Here is a 21,374-nt window from a genome sequence, read left to right as displayed (position 1 = left end):
GCGTGGTGGCGGGCGCCTGTAGTCCCAGCTACTCAGGAGGCTGAGGCAGGAGAATGGCGTGAACCTGGGAGGCGGAGCTTACAGTGAGCTGAGATCGCACCACTGCACTCCAGCCTGGGCGACACAGCAAGACTCTGTCTCAAAAAAAAAGAGTGCACTCTCTGGTGACCATCAGGGTTGGTTGTTTGAATCCTGGCTCCACCACTCACAGGCTGTGTGACCTTCCACAAAGCTCTTAGCCTCTTTGGGACTCAGTTTCCCTGTCTGTAAAATGAGGATCATAATAATGGTACCCATCTCACAGGAGTGTGAATCCCTATGAAGCATTCGTGATTGTTAGCCATTAATTTGATGACAGCAGTGGGCACCCCCCAGTCTCACTCAGCCCTGGGACCAATACTGAGCCACAGGCCAGCGCCTGAGTGGCAGATCGCCTGCCCCCCAGGCCTCCCCACCACAGCACTGCCTCCTGTTCCACAAGGGAAGCTCTCACCCTCCCCATCCCATTGAAGTCCACACTCTGAGCGCAGGGCCTGGACTTCAGTCCCCCTTAGGGCACTCTGCAGTGCCCTTCTCCCTTTTCCTGAGCAGGGCTCCCAGGACCTTTTCAGCATGGCAGGCAGATCAGGAAATAAAACCTCAGCACCAGCTGCTTGCTTTCAGCTCTGGTCCACACTCCAAACCCTACCTCTTGGAGAGTGGGCCAGTCCCACTTCCAAGGACCCCAAAGGGAATCCCACCCATAATGGGTGATTTCTATCCAGAAGAAAGAGCAGTGCTGACTATCACCCTTGGTCGGCCAGAGCAGTGGATGCTCAATAAAGGAATAAGTGAGGTAGCTGGTACCCCAAGGCCACCAGCCTGAGGGAGGTGGGGCAGACTCCACCTGTGGGACAGGATGGGGTAGAATGCCTGAAGGGTTTTACGGAATAAAGAGGAGTTCTCAGGCCAGGCATGGTGGCTCACGCCTGTGATCCCAGCACTTTAGGAAGCCAAGGCAGGCGGATCAACTGAGGTCAGGAGTTCAAGGCCACCCTGGCCAACATGGTGAAACACCGTCTCTACTAAAAAATGCAAAATTAGCTGGGCGTGGTAGCACCTGCCTGCAATCCTAGCTACTCGGGAGGCTGAGGTAGGAGAATTGCTTGAACCCGGGAGGCGGAGGTTGCGGTGAGCTGAGATCACGCCATTGCATTCCAGCCTGGGGCAACGAGAGCAAAACTCTGTCTCAAAAAAAAAAAAAAAAGAAATTATGGTTTAGGAGTTATGCAGCTGGAGGCGATGAGATTCGGACCCTCCCTAAACTGCTCCTAAGATCAGCACTTGAGATATTTTGCAGACCCTGCCCTTGATGGATCAGCTGGCACCACCAGATCAATAAACTGGCTCATCTGATCTTGTGGCCCCCACCCAGGAACTGACTCAGTGCAAGATGACAGCTTTGATTCGCTCTGATTTCATTCCTGACCAATCAGCACTGCTAGCTCACTGGCTTGCCACCACTCCTGACCTCAGGTTGTCCGCCCACCTCGGCCTCCCAAAGTGCTGGGATTACAGGCGTGAGCCACCATGCCCAGCCCTAAACCATAATTTCTAATCTTGTGGCTAATGTTAGTCCTACAAACGCAATCTAGTCCCCAGGCAACAAGGAAGTCTGCTTTGGGAAAGGGCTGCTACTGTCTTTGTTTATAAACTAAGTTTCTCCCAAAGTTAGTTCATCCTACGCCCAGAAATGAACAAGGACAGCTTAGAGATTAGAAGCAAGGGCCAGGCGCGGTGGCTCACGCCTGTAATCCCAATACTTTGGGAGGCCGAGGTGGGCAGATCACAAGGTCAGGAAATCGAGACCATCCTGGCTAACACGGTGAAACCCCGTCTCTATTAAAAATACAAAAAAAAATTAGCCGGGTGAGGTGTAGTCCCAGCTACTTCGGAGGCTGAGGCAGGAGAATGGCGTGAATCCAGGAGGCGGAGCTTGCAGTGAGCCGAGATCGTGCCACTGCACTCCAGCCTCAGCGACAGAGTGAGACTCCGTCTCAAAAAAAAAAAAAAAAAGAGATTAGAAGCAAGATGGAGTCGGTGAAGTTAGATCTCTTTCACTGACTCAGTCATAGTTTTGCAAAGGTGGTTTCCATTGCAGTGAGCCAAGATCGCATCACTGCACTCCAGCCTGTACAACAGAGCGAGACTCCATCTCCAAAAAAGACAAACAAAAAAAAAGAGTTCTCTTAGTGGTCCATGGAGGAGGGTTTTGTGTTAGAGAAAATGGGCATGAAGGTGGGCTCAGCCCCAAGACACTGCCCAGCCACACACCTCCTGCCTACCACATCCCAGGGGACCAGTCTCCTGCTGCCGTCTGGAAGACTCACTCCTTCTCCCATGAGAAATGCCCTTCCTTCCCTCTCCTTCATAGGCGCCAGACATTGATCCTGAGAGTTGTGATTATGAATATTGTTTAATTCTACATTCAGGGTTGCTGCTCATTCATTCATTCCTCATACATTACTTGAACCCATACTGAGTGTTGGGTCTTGTTCAGGGTGCTGGGAATACAGTAGGAAGATAGGCAAAGTCCTTCCCCTTGATTGGCTGACATCCTGGTGGAGGCTGACACAAAGCAAATACACCAATAAGCACGTGATGCAACATCAGGCGGCGCCGGAGAAGAACACAGGCCAGGTGGTGGCTCACACCTGTAATCCCAGAGTTTTGGGAGGCTGAGGCAGGAGGATTTTTTGAGGCCAGGAGTTTGGAACCAGCCTGGACAACATAGGGGACCTCCATCTCTACAAAAATAAAAATTAGCTAGGCATGGTGGCGTGTGCCTGTAGTCCCAGCTACTTGAGAGGCTGAGGTGGGAGGACTGAGCCCCAGAGTGTGAGGCGGTAGTGAGCTAGGACTGTGCCACTGCACTCCAGCCTGGGCAACTGAGCAAGACTCTGTCTCCAAAAAAAAGAACAATGCAGTCAGGATAAGTAAGGCCAAAGAATGGCTGGGTGAGGAGTGGTCCAGGAGAGCCCTAGGAGGAAGTGATGTCTGACCAGAGACCTGAATCAAGAGGGGAAAGAAGGCTTTTTGGGATCTGAGGAAAGAGCTTCCAGATGGAGAGAACATGATGTGCCCAGGCCTTGGGGTGGGAAGGAAGGTGGGTGGGATCTAGATGATCTTTCCAGCCCCAGGGTTTATAGAGCCCTAGGAAAAGCAAGGGCTTTGGACCCAAGCCGATGGGGATTGCATCCGGCTGGGTGACCTCAGGCAGGCACCGCACCTCTCTCTGCCTGTTTCCTCAATGGGGCGTGGCAATGGGAATGAGATGGGAGACAAGCCCGAGGTCACCCTCAGACACACAGTGGGGGCCTCTTTTAGCCAGAGACAAGGCTCCTGTGGCCTCTGCTCTTCCCCGGCTTCCTCCTCCATTCGTCTCTTTCTGGGAAAGGGACGGTGGCATCGGTCAGCCAGGGCAGTGGATGCTCAAGGAAGAATAAGGGAAGTAGCCAGGGCCCCAGAGCCACTGGCCTAAGGGAACGGGGTACATTCCACCTGTGGAACGGGATGGGGTGGATCTGGAGAGGCCAGTCTGGGCTCCTTGTCACAGGAGCTGGCTAGAGAAAGAGAGAGGCCCCTGAATGGATCTCCAGGCCTTCGAGGGAGATGGCGGAGAAAAGAAGGCAAGGTGCAAGGAACTCGCTGGCCATGGCCCCCTTTCGAATTGTAATAAGAAGGCTCAGCAGAATGCACGGATGTTTACCCCCAAAAATGGGACTCCTGGGTCTTCCACTCGCTCCATAAACACTGCTATTTTCTGGATGGGCACAGTGGCTCACAACTGTATTCCCAGCACTTTGGGAGGCTGAGGCAGGAGGATTGCTTGAGCCCAGGAGTTCAAGACCAGCCTGGCCAACACGGTGAAACCCTACCTCTACTAAAAATACAAAAAAAAAAACAGTAGGGCATGGCAGCAGGCACCTGTAATCCCAGCGAATTGGGAGGCTGAGGCAGGAGAATTGCTTGAACGCGGGAGGCGGAAGTTGCAGTGAGCCGAGATTGCACCATTGCACTACGGCCTGGGAGACAGAGCGAGACTCCGTCTCAAAACAAAACAAAACAAAAAACACACCAGCCTGGGCGACAGAGCAAGATACCCCATCTCTACAAAAAGTAAAAGAAAATTAGCCAGGCGTGGTGTTGTGTGTCTGTGGTCCCAGCTACTTGGGAGGCTGAGGCAGGAGGATCCCTTGAGCCTAGGAGGTCGAGCCTGCAGTGAGCCATGATCATGCCACTGCATTCTAGCCCAGGTGACAGACCTTGTCTCAAAAAAAATACCACCCCAACACCTGCTGTTGTTTTCTTTACATTGTTAACCAAGAGCATGAAATTTTGGCCCAGCATGGTGGCTCACGCCTGTAATCCCAGCACTTTGGGAGGCCAAGGCGGGCAGATCACGAGGTCAGGAGATGGAGACCATCCCGGCTAACACGGTGAAATTCTACTAAACATACAAAGAATTAGCCGGTCGTGGTGGTATGAGCCTGTAGCCCCAGCTACTGGGGTGAATTTCTTGAACCTGGGAGGGCGGAGGTTGCAGTGGGCCGAGATCGCGCCACTGCACTCCAGCCTGGGTGACAGAGACTCCACCTCAAAAAAAAAAAAAAAAAGAGCATGAACTTTTATAACTTAAAAAGAATCACGTGAACATATCCACTGTCTGTGTAGATTCTACATTTATTTGTTGGGGGCGGTAATGGGGCCCCTTGGAGGTGTGCGTTCGGTCGGGGGGCCGGGAAGGCGGGGCCTCACCCAATCCTGGAGACTCCTGCGGATGCCACTGTGAGGAGCAAGACCGCGAAGGGGCCTCGGGTCAGCGGTAAGGCTGCACCCGCACCTGCTGCGCCTCTGCGGCGGCCGCCGTCGGCCCTGCCCCGCCCCCTTCTTCCGGAGGAGCTGCAGAGGGCATCGCTCCACCTAGTCCTAGGGAAGCGGCTCTCTCTGGCCCTGTCCCCGGCGGCCCCGCTCCCGGCCCCCCGGCGCCGCTCAGCCTCCCGCCCCGCCCCTCCGCGCGTGACCTCGGCCCCGCCCCCGCGAGCCCCTGCCCCGCCCCCGCTCCGGGTCCCTCTGTCACTTCCTGAATCCTGCTTCCTGCTTCCCAGAGGCCGGGATCCGGAGCCGCCCGAAGCCGGTGCCGCAGCCCCCTGCGCCCCCGGTGCCCCCGGTGAGCGCGGCAGGGCCGGGGCTAGGGGCGCGGGCGGGAAGGGGCGGGGAGGGCTGGGCGGGGCTGCAAGGGCTGAGGGGGGATTGCGGTTCCCAGAAGCCTTTCGCCTCCCCTGTACCCCCCTCTCAGCCCCACTCCCCTTGGCCGCCCAGCCTCTCCTCTCCTGGGCGGGGGGTCCCTGGAAGTTGGGCTCCTGGTTTACCCTGGACCCCGATCCGAGGCCGCTCTGGGTTGCTTCGCGGCCGGCAGCTGCGTCTCGACCCCCGTCCCTTCCTGCGGGCCATGCCGGGGCTCCCTGGACATTCCCTGGGACTCAGAACTGGGCCCTCACTGGGCCCCACAGTAGAGAGACCTTTTCTGCCTCCTCTCTCCTTCTTCCCCATTACCCAGCTTCCAAATCTCTGGGCAGGAAGGAGGCTGCTCCCGACTGGCTGGGACCTGCAGTAGAGCTGAGAGCTCTCCAACCCCGGCGCCTCCCACCTCCTGCCCCCCACACACACCAGAGCCAGGGAGGGGCCCTGCGTCCTGCAAAGCCCCTCAGGACTCAGCAGTGGTCAGGGCCAGAGCATTTACCCCTCAGATCACTGCCTGCGGGGTGACAGGCGGCCAGGCTCTGCACCTGTGACCCCATTCTGTAACTGGGGAAACTGAGACCCAGGAGGGTTACGGTGGCCAGGCCCCTGGTTGCATCCTCCCGGCTCACCTTCAGCAGCCTAGGGAGGGCTGGAGTTGTTGGGATGGACTGGACTGACCCAGGCCTCTCTGTCCCGCAGACATGTCCTTCCGAAAAGTGGTCCGGCAGAGCAAATTCCGGCATGTGTTCGGGCAGCCGGTCAAGAACGACCAGTGCTATGAGGACATTCGCGTGTCCCGTGTTACCTGGGACAGCACCTTCTGCGCCGTCAACCCCAAGTTCCTGGCGGTGATCGTGGAGGCCAGTGGAGGGGGTGCCTTTCTGGTGCTCCCCCTAAGCAAGGTGGGTCCTGTCAGGGTTGGGGGAAGAGGAGGCACCTCGGCCACCCCTGCTGGGCCTTTGTGCGCACCTTGAAACCGTCATCTTGCCATTTCTCACACTGGTGGGCAGGCGTTATAACCCAGATTTATTGCCCCAAGTGTTAGCACAAATGGAGAGTGGCCTGTTGCCATAGCGTCAGGGTTAGAGGCAGCAAACATTTCCTGCTCACCTGGCAAGTGGGGCACAGTCACATCTGGGCCACCTGTGAGCCGGGACTTGCATGTCATTCCCACTCCATGGAGGGGAAAACCAAGGCTCCGGGAGGGATGGAGCCCCCTGACTGCCCCCTCGTGCCCACAGACGGGCCGCATTGACAAGGCCTACCCGACAGTGTGCGGGCACACGGGACCTGTCCTGGACATCGATTGGTGTCCCCACAACGACGAAGTCATAGCCAGCGGCTCGGAGGACTGCACGGTCATGGTGAGGCACAGGACTGGCTGGGCCAGGGTCACGGGCATGGCCCAAGGGGGCCAGCCATAGGACCAGCAGAGGACTGAGCTCGGTGGCCTTGTCCCTACCACAGGTGTGGCAGATCCCAGAGAACGGGCTGACCTCCCCGCTGACAGAGCCGGTCGTGGTACTGGAGGGGCACACCAAGCGAGTGGGCATCATCGCCTGGCACCCCACGGCCCGAAACGTGCTGCTCAGTGCAGGTCTGCACCACCCCCCATTTTGTCCCCCTCCCCACGGACCCCTCCATACATCCCAGCAGCCTCTCCAGGGCCCACATGACAGATGGGAAAGCTGAGGCCCTCAGAGTTAGAGAGACCCGTCTGTCCCAGGGTGGTGGGCAGAATGGGCCTCAGCCTGGTGAGCTAATGGCCTCCTGCCACCCGCTCGGCCCGAGCTGACAGCCCTCACATGCCAGGCTGCGACAACGTGGTACTCATTTGGAACGTGGGCACAGCGGAGGAGCTGTACCGCCTGGACAGCCTGCACCCTGACCTCATCTACAACGTCAGCTGGAACTGCAACGGCAGCCTATTTTGCTCAGCGTGCAAGGACAAGAGCGTGCGCATCATCGACCCCCGTCGGGGCACCCTGGTGGCAGTACGTGGCCCTGGAGGGCAAGGATGGCTGTGGATAGGCCCAGGGCCTTGAACAGGGTGCTGCACTGACCAGCCTGTCCCCCCCGACAGGAGCGGGAGAAGGCTCATGAGGGGGCCCGGCCCATGCGGGCCATCTTCCTGGCAGATGGCAAGGTGTTCACCACGGGCTTCAGCCGAATGAGCGAGCGGCAGCTGGCGCTCTGGGACCCAGTGAGTGGCCAGCCTGAGGGGGCAAACTTGAGACTTGGGCCCCACCCTGGGCCGGGCAGGCAGAGTTCACCCTGGGGAGGCCTGTGGTTCCTAGGTTCTCTGCCTGGCACTTGAGTCTCTCAGGGCCTGGGACTCTGTCAGACTTTCCTCTCTTGCCCTCTGCTCGCCCGACTGCCCCGCCACTCCCCCATGGCCTCCCACTGCCTCCATGTCTTTGCCCATGTTGTTCATGCCAATGGAAGGGCCCTTCTCTCCCTTGCTTGCCTGTACCACCCACTGCCTGTGAAGGGCTCCCAGCTCCTCCAGAAAGCCTCCTCCTCCAGCGAGCCTCCTGGCCCTGCCCTGAAGCATCCTCTCCACCAGCCCTCTCTGCTTCTGCAGTGACCTCCAGGGCCCCTTGAGCAGGGGCTGGTGCCACTGGCACCCCAGCTCCCCATGGTGGGGTATGTTTCAGCACTTGCCCAGTGGCCTGGGCATAGCCTTAAGGCCTGGAGGAGGCTGGAAAAGAGGGACCTTGGGAATAAAGTGAAGCTAGGAGGGCTAGGTGGGGGTCATCGTGTGGGAAAAGGCATAGAGGCGGCAGAGGGCCCACCTGCATTTAGGGGCAGTGCTGGCTGGCCTTAGTGAGGCCAGCTAAGACCCATCCTGGTTTGGGATTAGGGGGTGAGGAGGTTCTGCTTGGCCTGACTGCCCCCAATGTGCCAGGAAAACCTCGAGGAACCCATGGCCCTGCAGGAACTGGACTCGAGCAACGGGGCCCTGCTGCCCTTCTACGACCCCGATACAAGTGTGGTCTACGTCTGCGGCAAGGTGGGGCTGGGCAGGGCTGGTGAGGGGCAGGGAAGAGGCGTGCCCGGGTGCTGAGCCCCCTCCCCACACAGGGTGACTCCAGCATCCGGTACTTTGAGATCACAGAGGAGCCCCCCTACATCCACTTCCTGAACACATTCACCAGCAAGGAGCCGCAGCGGGGTATGGGCAGCATGCCCAAGCGGGGCCTGGAGGTCAGCAAGTGCGAGATAGCCCGGTAAGAGGGCTACAGAGGCCACTCGGGGACAGGGGCATCTAAGGTGAGAGGTCAGGTCATTGGAGGCTGCTTGGGAGCAGGAAACCTTGTGCCAGGGAGGCCCAGCAGGCCATGGGAACTGTCACGAGGCAGCCTGGGTGGGGGTCTAGCCACCTTAGGGGTCAGCCTGCGGAGGTCCTGAGGTGAGGACTGGAAGTGGAGGATGCCAGGAGAGCTGGCGGTGGGTAGGGGGGCGGTGAGGGTTCCACCCATGGCTCCTCCTCGCATCCCCAGGTTCTACAAACTGCATGAGCGCAAGTGTGAGCCCATCGTCATGACTGTGCCAAGAAAGGTGAGGCCGCCTGTCCCTCTGCTCACTTGGCCCTTTCTCCAGCAAGCAGGCCATGCAGTTGTGACCAGGGCGAGGCCTGTGAATGGAACATGACCTAGTATGGTTTGTGGGCAGTGAGCTTGACAGATGCCAGCTTGCCCTTGTACCAGCCAGCTGTTGGGATGTGCCAGTCAGGGGGCAAGTGGGGATGAGACACAGGGTGAGCGGGGGCCCTGCTCTGGATGAGCCACAGGAGAAGGACACCAGGCAGTCAGGGAGGGAGTGGCAGCCACGGAGATCTTCCTGAAGGAGGCAGGACTCAAAGCACAGCTGGGGTGGCACCATCCACTGGGGGCAGGCCAGGCGAAGGGCACGGTGGTGGGAATGGAGAGAGGAACATGGAGTCTGGCTGCAGTGGGGAATCCCATGAAGAGGGGACCAGGCCACATGCGGCTTGGCTTCAGATGCCAAGAGCCTCGGACACACCTCCATGATTCTCTGGCCAGCATTTGCCGACTGCTCTTTCAACATGCCAGGCACATTTCGGGGAGTGGAGCTGAGCTGATAGGGCCTGCTCCAGGAGCTCACAGTCCATGGGCCCCAGAATCCCACAAAGCCACATAGTGGTCCCTGTGGTTTGCAGGGGAAGGTAATGACAGGGGCCTTGCTCAGAAGGGTGGGAGAGCTTCTGAGGGAGCTGTTGATGGTGTCCAGATGGGAAGTGCAAGGCCAGATCTGAACTTTCGAAAGGCCCCTCGGGGCCAGGCCGTGGGAGAATGGGTTAACAGAGTGCAAGCCTGGAGGCCAGGGGAGGGACGAGGGGACCCTGATGGGGCCTCCTAACTGATCCTGATCTCCCCGGCCCCCTGCCAGTCGGACCTCTTCCAGGATGATCTGTACCCCGACACAGCCGGGCCTGAGGCGGCCCTGGAGGCTGAGGAGTGGGTGAGTGGGCGGGATGCCCACCCGATCCTCATCTCACTGAGGGAGGCCTACGTGCCCAGCAAGCAGCGGGACCTGAAGATCAGCCGGCGCAACGTGTTGTCTGACAGCCGGCCCGCCATGGCCCCGGGCTCCTCCCGCCTAGGGGCCCCTGCATCCACCACCACTGCTGCTGATGCCACCCCCAGCGGCAGCCTGGCCAGAGCTGGGGTATGCACGCGCAGGCAGGGGTGGTGCTGGGAGCCCAACGTGTGGGCCTGGGCCATTCGCTCTCCCTCTCTGGGGTAGTGGTGGGTTTGGGAGGGCTATGGCTTAGCAGCCCCTGACCACCACCCCCTACCCCTGCTTCATGTCCCCACAGGAGGCTGGGAAGCTGGAGGAGGTGATGCAGGAGCTGCGGGCCCTGAGGGCGCTGGTCAAGGAGCAGGGGGAGCGCATCTGCCGCCTGGAGGAGCAGCTGGGCCGCATGGAGAATGGGGATGCGTAGGGCCACAGCCACGCGCCACCTTCATGTCCTCCTCCGCCCCCTTCCCACTCAGCTTCTGCCAGCGGGTCGCACCGGGCTAGCTGGCTGCCCAGAGCCTCCGAGGCAGCGCAGGGGTCAGTTCCCACCCCGACCCATCCCAGGCCCAGGCCAAAGCCAGCGCCCAGCTTTCCTCACTGTTCCTGTGGAGGATGTCTATGCCCAGGCGAGCTCCTCAACCTCTGAGGGACCATCTCCCCGGCCACTGCCCAGCCCTCTGCTCCCTCCCCAGAGGAGGCGGGAGGGTGGGCTCTATATTTTCATTCCAAATAAAATTCTCTTTCTAAAAGTCAGGCTGACCTGCCGCTGCAAGGGTGGGGCTGAGAAGTCTGGAAACCTGGAGACAGATGATGTCACGGGAGTCACACATGTGCAGACGGTCTCGGGGCAGTGAGCAACCCCACAGACATTGTTCCCCTGGATTGTCAGGCAGGGAAACTGAGGCAGAAGACCTGAGAACACATGCAAGGCTGCCTCCAGCTTCAAGTTGGTGCTGCTTCTCCCTTGGAGGACAGGCCCGGCAGCCTAGCCTCCTCCAGAGAGACTGGGGAGGGTCTGGTGTGGACCAGGGGTCCTGCAGCAGGGAGGGGTAGGTGGGGTATGTGGGCAGGAAGCGGAAGCCCGGGCCACCCTTCACTGCAGACGAGCACTGAGCTCACTTCTCGCTCAACACAGCCAGAGCTGGAGGTGGGTGCCCGGCACGGAGGGGCCTGCGGACCAATGGTGAGCCTCGGAGCCCCCTGGGTTCTTGGGATGGGGGCCACAGGCGGTCGGGGCTAGAATGTCTGGGCCTGTGGAGCTGAGGAGGGCCCCACACTGGCCCCAAGGAAGAGGTGAGACCTAAGAGGAGTATGGCAGAGGCTGGACCTTTCTCTCACCTGAGCTGGGCTCCCTGGGACTCCGGGCATGGCCCCCGGCACCCCATACCGGACCAGGCCCCCGTCAGGAGCCCTGGGAAGGCCCTTACCTGGTCTTCCTGTGAGCGGGAACTTGCATTCCTGGAGCCTGGGCGGACAGCCTGGGGTGGTGGGGGGAGGCTGGCTGCACCTCAGCACCTCTCCCCCGACACCCCCCACCTAGCCTGTTCCAACCGCAGACTTCCTCTGGCAGCTGCGCCCGCCTCCCCCAGCCCCCAGCCCTGCACGCCTGTGGCCCTCAGGGACTGGGAGTGGAACGGAAACCCTGCAGCTGGGGCAGCCCTGTGGTGGGGAGGGAGGAAGAGGGGCCTCACGGACCCCCGTTTGGGGACCTGGCCAAGCAGAAGATGAACAGTTGCCTCTGGGTGGGTCCAGGCCCCTCCACCCCCCATCCCAGGCCTCAGGGAGAGCCAGCCCTGACACCAGCTAGCAACCTCCTTCCCTCCCTCCCATCTCCTCCCCCACCCACCCAGGCAGCCTAGACACGTTTAATCCATACTTATTGAGCACCTACTAACATGCTTGACCCAAAAAGCCCCCGTCTCCTAGCAGCTTATTGTGGGGGGTAAATAAGACAATAGACATAAAAAACGAGTACAATTATCTCCTGCGTTAGGTGACATGGAAGGAAAAAGGCGTTGAGTGCTGGGGGGTGCCGGGGTGGGCTGCAGACATCAGGGTAGAGGTTAAGGTCAGGTTCAGCTTCACTGGGGTGACATTTGAGCATGGTGAGCAGGCCATGCAGCCAGGGGGAGGGGAGGATGGGAGGAGGTGGAGCTTTCCGGGCAGAGGGAACAGCCAGTGCGAAGGCCCCAGGCGGGTGGCTTAATGCAGCTGTTGGGGGAGGTGAGTGGTAGGGAAGAGGTTGGAGGGATGGGGGCTGATCTCACAGGGCCAGAGCCTGGTTGACCAAATAAGGCCTTGGCCTTTTCTGCTTGGCTGTCCCAAGAGGATCCCGAAGGGAAAAAAAGGAAAGTGGTCTTGGTCACCCAGCCTGCCCCACACCAGGCCCCACCCCAGGTGCTGAGCCCTCTGCGCCCTGTCTCCCACAGGCTCTGCCCTGCACCCTAGGGCTCGGGATGCTGCTGGCCCTGCCAGGGGCCTTGGGCTCGGGTGGCAGTGCGGAGGACAGCGTGGGCTCCAGCTCTGTCACCGTTGTCCTGCTGCTGCTGCTGCTCCTACTGCTGGCCACTGGCCTGGCACTGGCCTGGCGCCGCCTCAGCCGTGACTCAGGGGGCTACTACCACCCGGCCCGCCTGGGTGCCGCGCTGTGGGGCCGCACACGGCGCCTGCTCTGGGCCAGCCCCCCAGGTCGCTGGCTGCAGGCCCGAGCTGAGCTGGGGTCCCCAGACAATGACCTTGAGCGACAGGAGGATGAGCAGGATGCAGACTATGACAACGTCGCGGATGGTGGCCTGCAGGCTGACCCCGGGGAAGGCGAGCAGCGATGTGGAGAGGTATCCAGCCCAGAGCAGGTCCCCGTGCGGCCTGAGGAAGCCAGAGACAGTGACACGGAGGGCGACCTGGTCCTCGGCTCCCCAGGACCAGCGAGCGCAGGGGGCAGTGCTGAGGCCCTGCTGAGTGACCTGCACGCCTTTGCTGGCAGCGCAGCCTGGGACGACAGCGCCAGGGCAGCTGGGGGCCAGGGACTCCATGTCACCGCACTATAGAGGCCGGTCTTGGTGTCCCATCCCTGTCACAGCCGCTCATTCCCTGTGCCTCTGCTTCCCAAAATGCCATGGCTGGATTGGACCCCCAGACTACATGACCATGCCTCAGACTGTCACCCCCCCCCCCCAGTTCCCAAGTCCATGTGTACCCCGCTCACCACGGGAAGGGCCCCCCAACCCACAGGCATCAGGCAACCCTTTGAAATAAAACTCCTCCAGCCTGTGGCCCTGTGGTCCTACAGAGACCCCTCCCTCCCGGACTAGGGGCTTCTCCTGGCACAATCCAACCCAACCCTGCCCCCAGGGTTGTGCAGCACAAAGAGCCAGGTAAGCGCCATGATTCAGCCCTTTAATCTTCCACGGGAGCAGCTGAGCGCGGGGCATGGCGGGCGGCCCTCCGTGCCCATGATTCAGGGGCACAGCTGCCCCAGCAGACACACACTTTCACACGCACTCACACCCCACCCCCAGGTCTCTGGAACTGGTCCAGGGTCCTGCTGCCCTCACAGCCGCAGGGACAGGGCTCAAGGGCTACCCTCACCCCCACCCAGCTTCCTAGCGCCCTGGATGCCCACGGCCCCTCTTGAACTTCTTGGTCCCTGAGGGGGGACGGATGGGGAGAGGGGCAGTGATCGAAGGTGGTGGCGGCGGTGGCAGGAGTGGAGGTAGAGGTGGCTCCGTGGGCTCTGGCAGGCTGGGACTGGGCCGAAACCCCTCAAAAGGGGAGAACTTGAGGGGGCTGCAGGGGAAACCAAGGCAGAATAAGAGCCTCCTAGGCCCTGCCAGGGCCTGCCAGCACTCAATCAGGGAAGGCAGCCTATCCCACCTGCCCAGGCACACAGGCCGTGGGCTCCACAAACTCCCATCCAGGCAGCCTGGCCTCAAGGGGTGTAGGGACTGAGGTCCCTATGGTAGACACAGCAACCGAAGCCAACACTGGCTGACAGACGTGGCCAAGGCACCCAAGGCTGGAGCTGGCGTCCTGCCTGCTAGCGTCCCTACCCCAGCCACACACCTCCACGTCCCTCAGTACCTGATGGGGGCCCGGGGGCTACTGTTGAGGCGCCTGGGTGAGCGCAGCTTGGGCTGGAAGGAGAAGCCCTCCTTGATGCTGTCCAGGACAGACGGCGCCACATACGTGAAGCCCTGGGGGGCAGAGGCAGGGCCATGCGACACTCAGTGCCTGCCATCCTTAGTCACAATCCCTGCCCTGGTCCCACAAGCCTCAGGCCCCCGCACTCACTAGGAAGGCCTGGTTGGCACTCTCGCTGAGGGCCGTGTCATCGGGACTGTCCACCGGCGTCTGCCGTGTGAAGCGGGTATCAAACTGGCTCACGTCCTCCTCTGACTGCTGTGGGCCGACCAGAGTGGGGAGGGGTCAGAGGGCACCAAGATGCGGGTTCTCCACTTGCCACCCGCCACCGGCCACCAGCCACTGGCCCTCCTGCTCACCAGACAGGGCCTGAAAGGGGGGTCCACACGCCAGGCCAGAAGGTCGTCCCAATTCATGTGCCGGAAAAAGGGATGTCTCTGTGGGTAGAGAATGCCCCAAACCCACTCACAGCTCACCCTGCTTGCCCCCTTGCTCACTCCCTCTGCCCTCAGGCCCTGCCCCCATTCCCGGCACCCTTAGAGACTCAGCCCTGCCCCTGGTGGTGGCTCCAAACCCACCTGCACATCAGCAGCATCCCCTGGGCCACCCCCAATCCGCTGGCTGGGATTCCGTTTCAGAAACTGCGGGACCAGGAGAGAGGGTAAGGGCCTGGGCGGGTACTGCTCATGTGTCCCAGGTCCCAGGGCTAGCTGGAGTGGGGGTCAGGTGACATGGGAGAGAATGCCTTTGGGTGTGGTTCCCACCTATGGATACCCTCAGGACTTTCAAGGTTTGGTCAATGGAGCCACCTTCTCCACAAAGGCTTTGCAGAGGCTCCTGGGCCCTGGCATTGCCCCAGGGCGCTTTGGTGAGGCTCCAACTCCCCACGTGGCTGTCCGGCCCCCCCAACACCTCCGACGCTTGCCTTTGATGGAAGTGTGGCCAGCTCATCACAAGCGTGTCACTGGTTAGGACTCACCCTAAGGACTGGGCCAGGGCAGCAGCTGGTCTGTGACAGGGCCGAGACCTGGGCTCAATCCCGGACTTCAAGGGAGGGGCTCCTTTCACTCCCAGAGGCAAACTGTTTACAGGCCAGGCTGGCCCTGGCTTCCCCACAGCCCAGAGAGACTCAGGAACACGTGCAGAATGGCTGGCACGGCCCCAGAGAAGAGAGAAGGGAGCCGCACCTTTTTGACAAGGTCCCGGGCATCTGGGGTGAGGTAGGGGGGCAGCGCCAGCTTGCCCTTGATGATCTTATCCATGGTTTTCTTCCGGTTCTCTGCAGTGAAGGGCGGCTGGAGGAGGAGGAAGGTGAGAGGAGCCTTGTGGGCCTCCCACCACACCCTGCCCTTGCCCCAGGAGGGGGCTACTCCCACCTCTGCCCCTGCTCCTCCTCCTCCCAGGGGGCTGGACTTGCCGATCCAGTGAGCATGTCGTACATCAGGGCCCCCAGGCTCCACCAGTCCACAGCCCGGTTGTGGCCACTGCGCACCAGAATCTCAGGGGCCCTGGGGTCCAGGTGGAACTGTCAGTCAGGCCATGTCCCTTCGGGCTATCCTCCCGACCCCTGGGCCAGCCAGGTGCCACTTACATGTACTCAATGGTGCCGCAGAAGGTGTGAGTGACGGCACCCTCATGGATCGACTCCTTGCAGAGTCCAAAGTCGGTCAGTTTGATGTGGCCTAAGGAAGAGTGTTGGAGAGGCGTGACCAGGGCCCCATCCCACCCACAGAGCTCCTCAGCCCCCCCCCGCCCACAGATTGCAGAGCCCGCCTGCAGCTGCCCGCGCACACACGCACCCTGGCTGCTGAGCATGATGTTCTCGGGCTTGAGGTCCCGGTAGATGATGCCCTGCGAGTGGAGATGGCCCAGGGCCAGCGTGATCTCCGCCAGGTAGAAGCTGCAGAAACAAGACAGGGTGAAGGCGGGAGTAGGGCAGGGACCTGGCGGCCTCAGGAAAGCAGAGTAGTAACACTCACCAAGCCGTATCTTCCAGGAAGATGCCCTCTCGCTCCAGATGCGTGAAGAGCTCGCCACCTGCCACACAAACACGTCAGCAGCCACGTGCTGGGTCCAAGCCCCTTTGCGCTTTCTGAGTCGTTATTTCTTCTTGGGGAAAGAGGGGCTCATAATTCCCGCCCTACCTGCCTCACAGAGCTGCCATGGGGATTCAATTCAATTCAGCAAACATCTACCGACGCCTACTCGGTGCCTGGCCCTGTGCTGGGTGAAGCTGGGGACAGGATGAAGAGACCCAGCCACTGCCCTCAGGACGCTCAGTCTACTGGGGAGACAGACATGTACACAACAGCTCTAATACGCCAGGCCCAGGCCACAGCTCCAAGAGCTTAGCCCAAAAGATCTCGCAGAGGAAACAGGGAAGACAGAGTGAATCCCAACACAACAGAACAGAGAAAGCGCAGTTGAGATGGACGGAGTGAATGCAGAGCATGGAGGCAGAAGCTCGCAGGGTTCATCTGGTCCAAACGAGGGAAAGGCAGGCCAAGACTGCTCACAGCCAGCAGGGGACAGTCGGCCTAGGGGCAAGGTTTGATCTGGGCGGCCAGCCACAGGACTCTGAACAGAAGGGCTGGGAGCAGCCCCAGGCTCTACGACCTCAGCAGTCGGGAGAGGAGACACTAGAAAGCAGGTGAGCGGGAGGCCTCAGCCCAGTTAGAAAAGTGCTCTGGCCACCCCACCAGGCCCCTGAGAGTGGACAGATGGAGGAGGACGCTACAGAGAATGAACCAGTTGGACTGGGGACCTGACAGGATGCAGGGCACACAGGAGAGAAGAACAAGACAGGGAGGGGAGTAGGAAGAGACACAACCATCCTCTGGACTTCTATCCAAATTCCCACCATGCCCATCCACCCCCAACACACGTGAGGGACACAGTAGGTGCTGGACAGACGTTTGCTGAATGAATGAATGATGGGACGGATGCACGGATGGATGGGTGGATGGGTAGGACAGAGTGGGGGCCCCCTAGCCAACCCCCACGGACTCATCTCTCAAGAGCTTCCCCCTAGAGCTTCCTTTGCTGGCTTCCTGCCCCACCGCCCCCAACACCCCTGCCTGGGCCCGCACTCATACCACTGAGACACTCAAGGATGAGGTAGAGTTTGCCACCAGTCTGGAAGGCATAGGCCAGTTCCACAATAAAGGGGTGCTTCACTGACTCTAGAATGTTCCGCTCAGCCCGTGTGTGTGCTGTGTCCTTGGCGTTGCGCACAATTTTGGCCTGGAGATACAGGAATTGGTTAGAAACTGAGGCATCCAGGCTGGGCGCAGTGGCTCACACCTGTAATCCCAGCACTCTGGGAGGCCAAGGCAGGCGGATCACCTGAGGTCAGGAATTTGAGACCAGCCTGGCCAAACCCCGTCTCTACTAAAAATAGAAAAATTAGCTAGGTATGATGGTACACGCCTGTAATCCCAGCTACTCAGGAGGCTGAGGCAAGAGAATTGCTTGAACCCAGGGGCAGAGGTTGCAGTGAGCTGAGATCACGCCACTGCACTCCAGCCTGGATGACAGAGCAAGACACTATCTCAAAAAAAAAAAAAAAAAAAAACACTGGGGGCATCCAGAGCGCCTCAGACCATCCATCTGTTACCTGCTGCCATCCTCTGTCACTGCATTGTATTTCTCCATAATTCTGCTGCTGTCAGCCACCATCATTTTCGGGGATGGGTTTATCCTCTAACACAGGGTTTCTCAACCTCGACACTACTGACACCTGGGACCAGGTCATTCTTTGCTGTGGGAGGCTGCCCTGCGCATCATGGGATGTTCAGCAGCATCCCTGGTCTCCACCCACCAGGTGCCAGTAACACTCCCCTCTTCCCTTGACAATCAAAAATGTGTCCATGCCAGGCGCAGTGGATCACACCTGTAATGCCAGCACTTTGGGAGGCTGAGGCGGGCGAACCACCTGAGGTCAGGAGTTCGAGACCAGCCTGACCAACATGGTGAAACCCTGCCTCCACTAAAAAGTACAAAAACTAGGCCAGGCACGGTGGTTCATGGCTGTAATCCCAGCACTTTGGGAGGCCAAGGTGGGCGGATCGCCTGAGGTCAGGAGTTCAAGACCAGCCTGATCAACATGACAAAAACCCATCTCTACTAAAAATACAAAAAAATTTAGCCAGGCGTGGTGGTTCATGCCTGTAATCCTAGCTACTCGAGAGGCTGAGGCAGGAGATCACTTCAACCTGGGAGGTGGAGGTTGCAGTAAGCCGAGATCGCACCACTGCACTCCAGCCTGAGTGACAGAGTGAGACTCCATCTCAAAATAAGTAAATAAATAAAAATACAAAGAGTAGCCAGGTGTGGTGGCACAAGCCTGTAGTCCCAGCTACTCAGGAGGCTGAGGTGAGAGAATTACTTGAACCCGGGAGGCAGAGGTTGCAGTGAGCAGAGAGTGCACTACTGCACTCCAGTATGGGGGACAAAGCAAGACTCCATCCCCAAAAAAAAAAAAAAAAAGGCTAGGCATGGTGGCTCATGCCTGTAATCCCAGCTCCCAGCACTTTGGAAGCCAAGGCGGGCAGATCACCTGAGATTAGGTGTTAGAGACCAGCCTGGTGAAACCCCGCCTCTACAAAAAAAAAAAACAAAAATTAGCTGGATGTGGTGGCAAGCGCCTGTAATCCCAGCTATTCCGGAGTCTAAGGCACGAGAATCGCTTGAACCTGGGAGACAGAGGAGGCAGTCAGCCAAGATCGCGTCACATGGTGAAACCCAGGCACTCCAGCCTGGGTGACAGAGCAAGACTCCGTCTCAAAAAAAATAAAATAAAATAGTGTCCAGACATTGTTGTCAAATGTCTGCTGGGAGTCAAAATTGCCCCCGTTGAGAATTACTGCAAGACAATACACATCACAACAGACAATAAACCAGCAAATGCCAAAGTCAGGGATCCTCCTCCACTGTGTTCCCTGCTGTCTTCCCAAAGCCTGGTACACACAGTATTCGTTGGCTGAACGAGTGACTCACCTTCCTTAGGACTTTCATGGCATATATTTTGCCCAAGTTGGTGCCTTGCACCTTTCGCACCTGGAACACCTGTAGGGCAGGGGAGACAGGATCAACTTCCCTCTCCACATCCTATCTTCAAGAAGCCCCACCCTAAAGCTCTGGCTTTGGGACCAGGAGGCCTAGGCCCTGCCAAGGGTGGGGCAGTGAAGATTTCAAGTCCGATTGGAGAAGATTTGGCCTTCCCTCCTTTATGTTTCTGGCTCTGAATCCCATTAGAGGCCCTGCTAATTCACAAGTCTAATTTGTTTTGAGAACCCTTTGCTGCCTCCAGATGGAGGCTGTGAGGCCAGGAGGAGGGTGCGCCCGCCCCTACCTTGCCATAGCCCCCCTTGCCCAGCACACGAAGCAGCTCAAAGCAGTGGGGCCCGATGCGCTCTGGGCCAAGGTTCACGTTGGTCTCAGTCAGCTCCACCTCTTCGTAGTGTCCCACAGGCCTACGGACACAAGGAATTAATGAGGACAAGGCTCCAGTGCTCCCCAGTTCCCCTTCCCCACTCCATTCCCCTCTCCCCCAACACGACCCTCACTCACTCTAGGCCAGCTGCCCTCAACTCGGCAAGGGGACACACGTCCTGTGAGAAACCGAGGGGTAAGAGCCAAGGAAGGTGCCAGGATACCTCCCCGCTCCCGTTCAGGTTGGACTGCTTGGCCCAGGAGAGAAGGGTGTCAGGGATGGCAGCTAGTAGGGGATGGGCAAGAATTGGGAAGAAGCCGAAGGCAGGGAAGGGAGAATCGGGAGAAAAGGCTGGGGTTCTGGAAGAGAGGTCGGGGTGAGGGTGGGATCAGAGCTTAATAGAGACTGGGATCTGAGAAGGATCTGGGTCTGCAAAGGGTCGGAGCCCGCTCTGGGCGTGCGGAGCCTCCCCTCCGGCCTCGGCTAGGTGACAGGATCGGCTCCAGGATCCAGTCGCGCCAGGGCAAGGCACTCACCGCGGGGCTGAGCTCTGGCTCGCCCTCGCCCTCGCTGCCTTCCTCCGTCTCCAAATCCAAATCAAACACGGCCGCCATGGCGGCGCCGGCCCCGCGGGCCCCTCGGCGGGTACCTGGCCGCTCACTGCCTGACAGTCCCAGACCTAAACATCATCTCTCCGCGACGGCAGCTGCGCGCGCCGATGACGCAAGCGGTCTTACTCCCCCTCTGGAAAATCGCTTAGCCTGGTGGGGAACAAAGATGGCGTCCGTCGCAAGGCCTCTCGGGAATTGTAGTCCTAGAGTGGCGAGGCGCCTAGCCTTCAGTCTGCAGAATCCTTTCCGCAGGACCCTCGGTCTTCCCAGCAAGGCTCTCTGGGAGCCCGTTTTGGTTCTACGGAGAGTTTTGAGTTTGGATGGAGCGGGGTCGGAGGTGTATGCAGGTGTGAATGTAAATGCAATCCCCAGCCCTGTTGGAGCCGGGTACTGCCAGGCCGGCTGCGTGATGAAAGGCAGGTCGCGTTGCTTTCCGTTCACTCCAGAAAGGGAGGCGGCTGCATCAGGGTCTCCTCAAAGTGCCTCTGGCTCGAGAACCCTGCAGATCGGAGCATTTACTGAGTGGCCAGCTCACTTCCAGGTTATGTTGCCAGGTTCCCGCCTTAAATAGGGTTTGGGGGTCAGTGATACACCTGTAAATATGGGATTTTGTTGGCGTTTACTCCCTTGTTAATTTAAGCACATTTAGGCACCTGGTACAGAATAGACACTTCAAAAAACGTTGTTGAGGCCGGACACGATGCCTCACGCCTGTAATCATAGCACTTTGGGAAGCCAAGTTGGGAGGATCACTTGAGGCCAAGAGTTCAAGGTTACAGTGAGCTATGATGGTGCCACTGCACTCCAGGCTGGGTGACAGAGTGAGATCCTGTCTCAAAAAAACAAACAGACCGGAGGCGGTAGCTCACACCTGTAATCTCAACACTTTGGGAGGCCGAGGTGGGTGGATCACTTGAGGCCAGAAGTTGGAGACCAGCCTGGCCAACATGATGAAACTCTGCCTCTACTATAAATACAAAAATTAGACGGGTGTGGTGGCACGCACCTGTACTCCTAGATACTCGGGAGGTTGAGGCAGAAGAATCGCTTGAACCTGAGCGGCAGAGGTTGCAGTGAGCCAAGATCGCACCACTGCACTCCAGCCTGGGCGACAGAGTGAGACCAAGTCTCAAAACAAACAAATAAAACCCGAAAACTTGGCTGGGCGCGGTGGCTCATGCCTGTAATCCCAGCACTTTGGGAGGCTGAGCCGGGCGGATCACCTGAGGTTGAGAGTTTGGGACCAGCCTGACCAACATGGAGAAACCCCGTCTCTACTAAAAACACAAAATTAGCTGGGCATGGTGATGCATGCCTGTAATCCCAGCTACTCGGGAAGGCTGAGGCAGGCGAATCACTTG

At 59.1% G+C, this 21,374-nt stretch overlaps 2 protein-coding genes across 5 annotated transcripts; one reads left to right on the top strand and one right to left on the bottom strand.

The window, feature by feature from the left end:
• The first annotated feature begins 4,935 nt into the window (after positions 1–4,935).
• CORO1B (coronin 1B) lies at positions 4,936–10,272 on the top strand. Its single transcript, XM_032153629.2, has 11 exons — positions 4,936–5,209; positions 5,983–6,185; positions 6,525–6,647; positions 6,751–6,880; positions 7,096–7,277; positions 7,367–7,486; positions 8,192–8,296; positions 8,368–8,513; positions 8,787–8,844; positions 9,697–9,975; positions 10,127–10,272. The coding sequence occupies exons 2-11, from the start codon at positions 5,985–5,987 to the stop codon at positions 10,250–10,252; spliced, it is 1,470 nt and encodes a 489-aa protein (XP_032009520.1). The 5' UTR covers positions 4,936–5,209; positions 5,983–5,984; the 3' UTR covers positions 10,253–10,272.
• Positions 10,273–10,609: 337 nt separating this feature from the next.
• RPS6KB2 (ribosomal protein S6 kinase B2) lies at positions 10,610–21,020 on the bottom strand. Of its 4 annotated transcripts, XM_032153626.2 has the most exons (17): positions 19,939–21,019; positions 19,540–19,580; positions 19,322–19,442; positions 18,967–19,035; positions 17,064–17,211; positions 15,948–16,005; positions 15,768–15,868; positions 15,560–15,650; positions 15,386–15,476; positions 15,156–15,263; positions 14,547–14,609; positions 14,328–14,405; positions 14,119–14,226; positions 13,909–14,021; positions 12,564–12,693; positions 11,256–11,306; positions 10,610–10,740 (listed from the first exon to the last, which is right to left on the bottom strand). In XM_032153626.2, exons 1-17 carry the CDS (start codon positions 20,014–20,016, stop codon positions 10,714–10,716), a joined length of 1,476 nt encoding a protein of 491 aa, XP_032009517.1. In that variant the 5' UTR covers positions 20,017–21,019; the 3' UTR covers positions 10,610–10,713. The 4 variants fall into 4 exon arrangements, with proteins under 4 accessions (XP_032009517.1, XP_032009515.1, XP_032009516.1 ...); XM_032153624.2 differs by lacking the exon at positions 10,610–10,740 and having other exon boundaries at positions 11,163–11,306; positions 19,939–21,020; XM_032153625.2 differs by lacking the exons at positions 10,610–10,740; positions 11,256–11,306 and having other exon boundaries at positions 11,801–12,693; positions 19,939–21,018.
• Positions 21,021–21,374: the final 354 nt, after the last annotated feature.

The sequence above is a fragment of the Hylobates moloch genome, unplaced genomic scaffold (assembly GCF_009828535.3).
Source record: "Hylobates moloch isolate HMO894 unplaced genomic scaffold, HMol_V3 SCAFFOLD_5, whole genome shotgun sequence".
Classification (NCBI taxonomy): domain Eukaryota; kingdom Metazoa; phylum Chordata; class Mammalia; order Primates; family Hylobatidae; genus Hylobates; species Hylobates moloch.
This window is presented reverse-complemented; position numbering and strand designations above follow the sequence as displayed.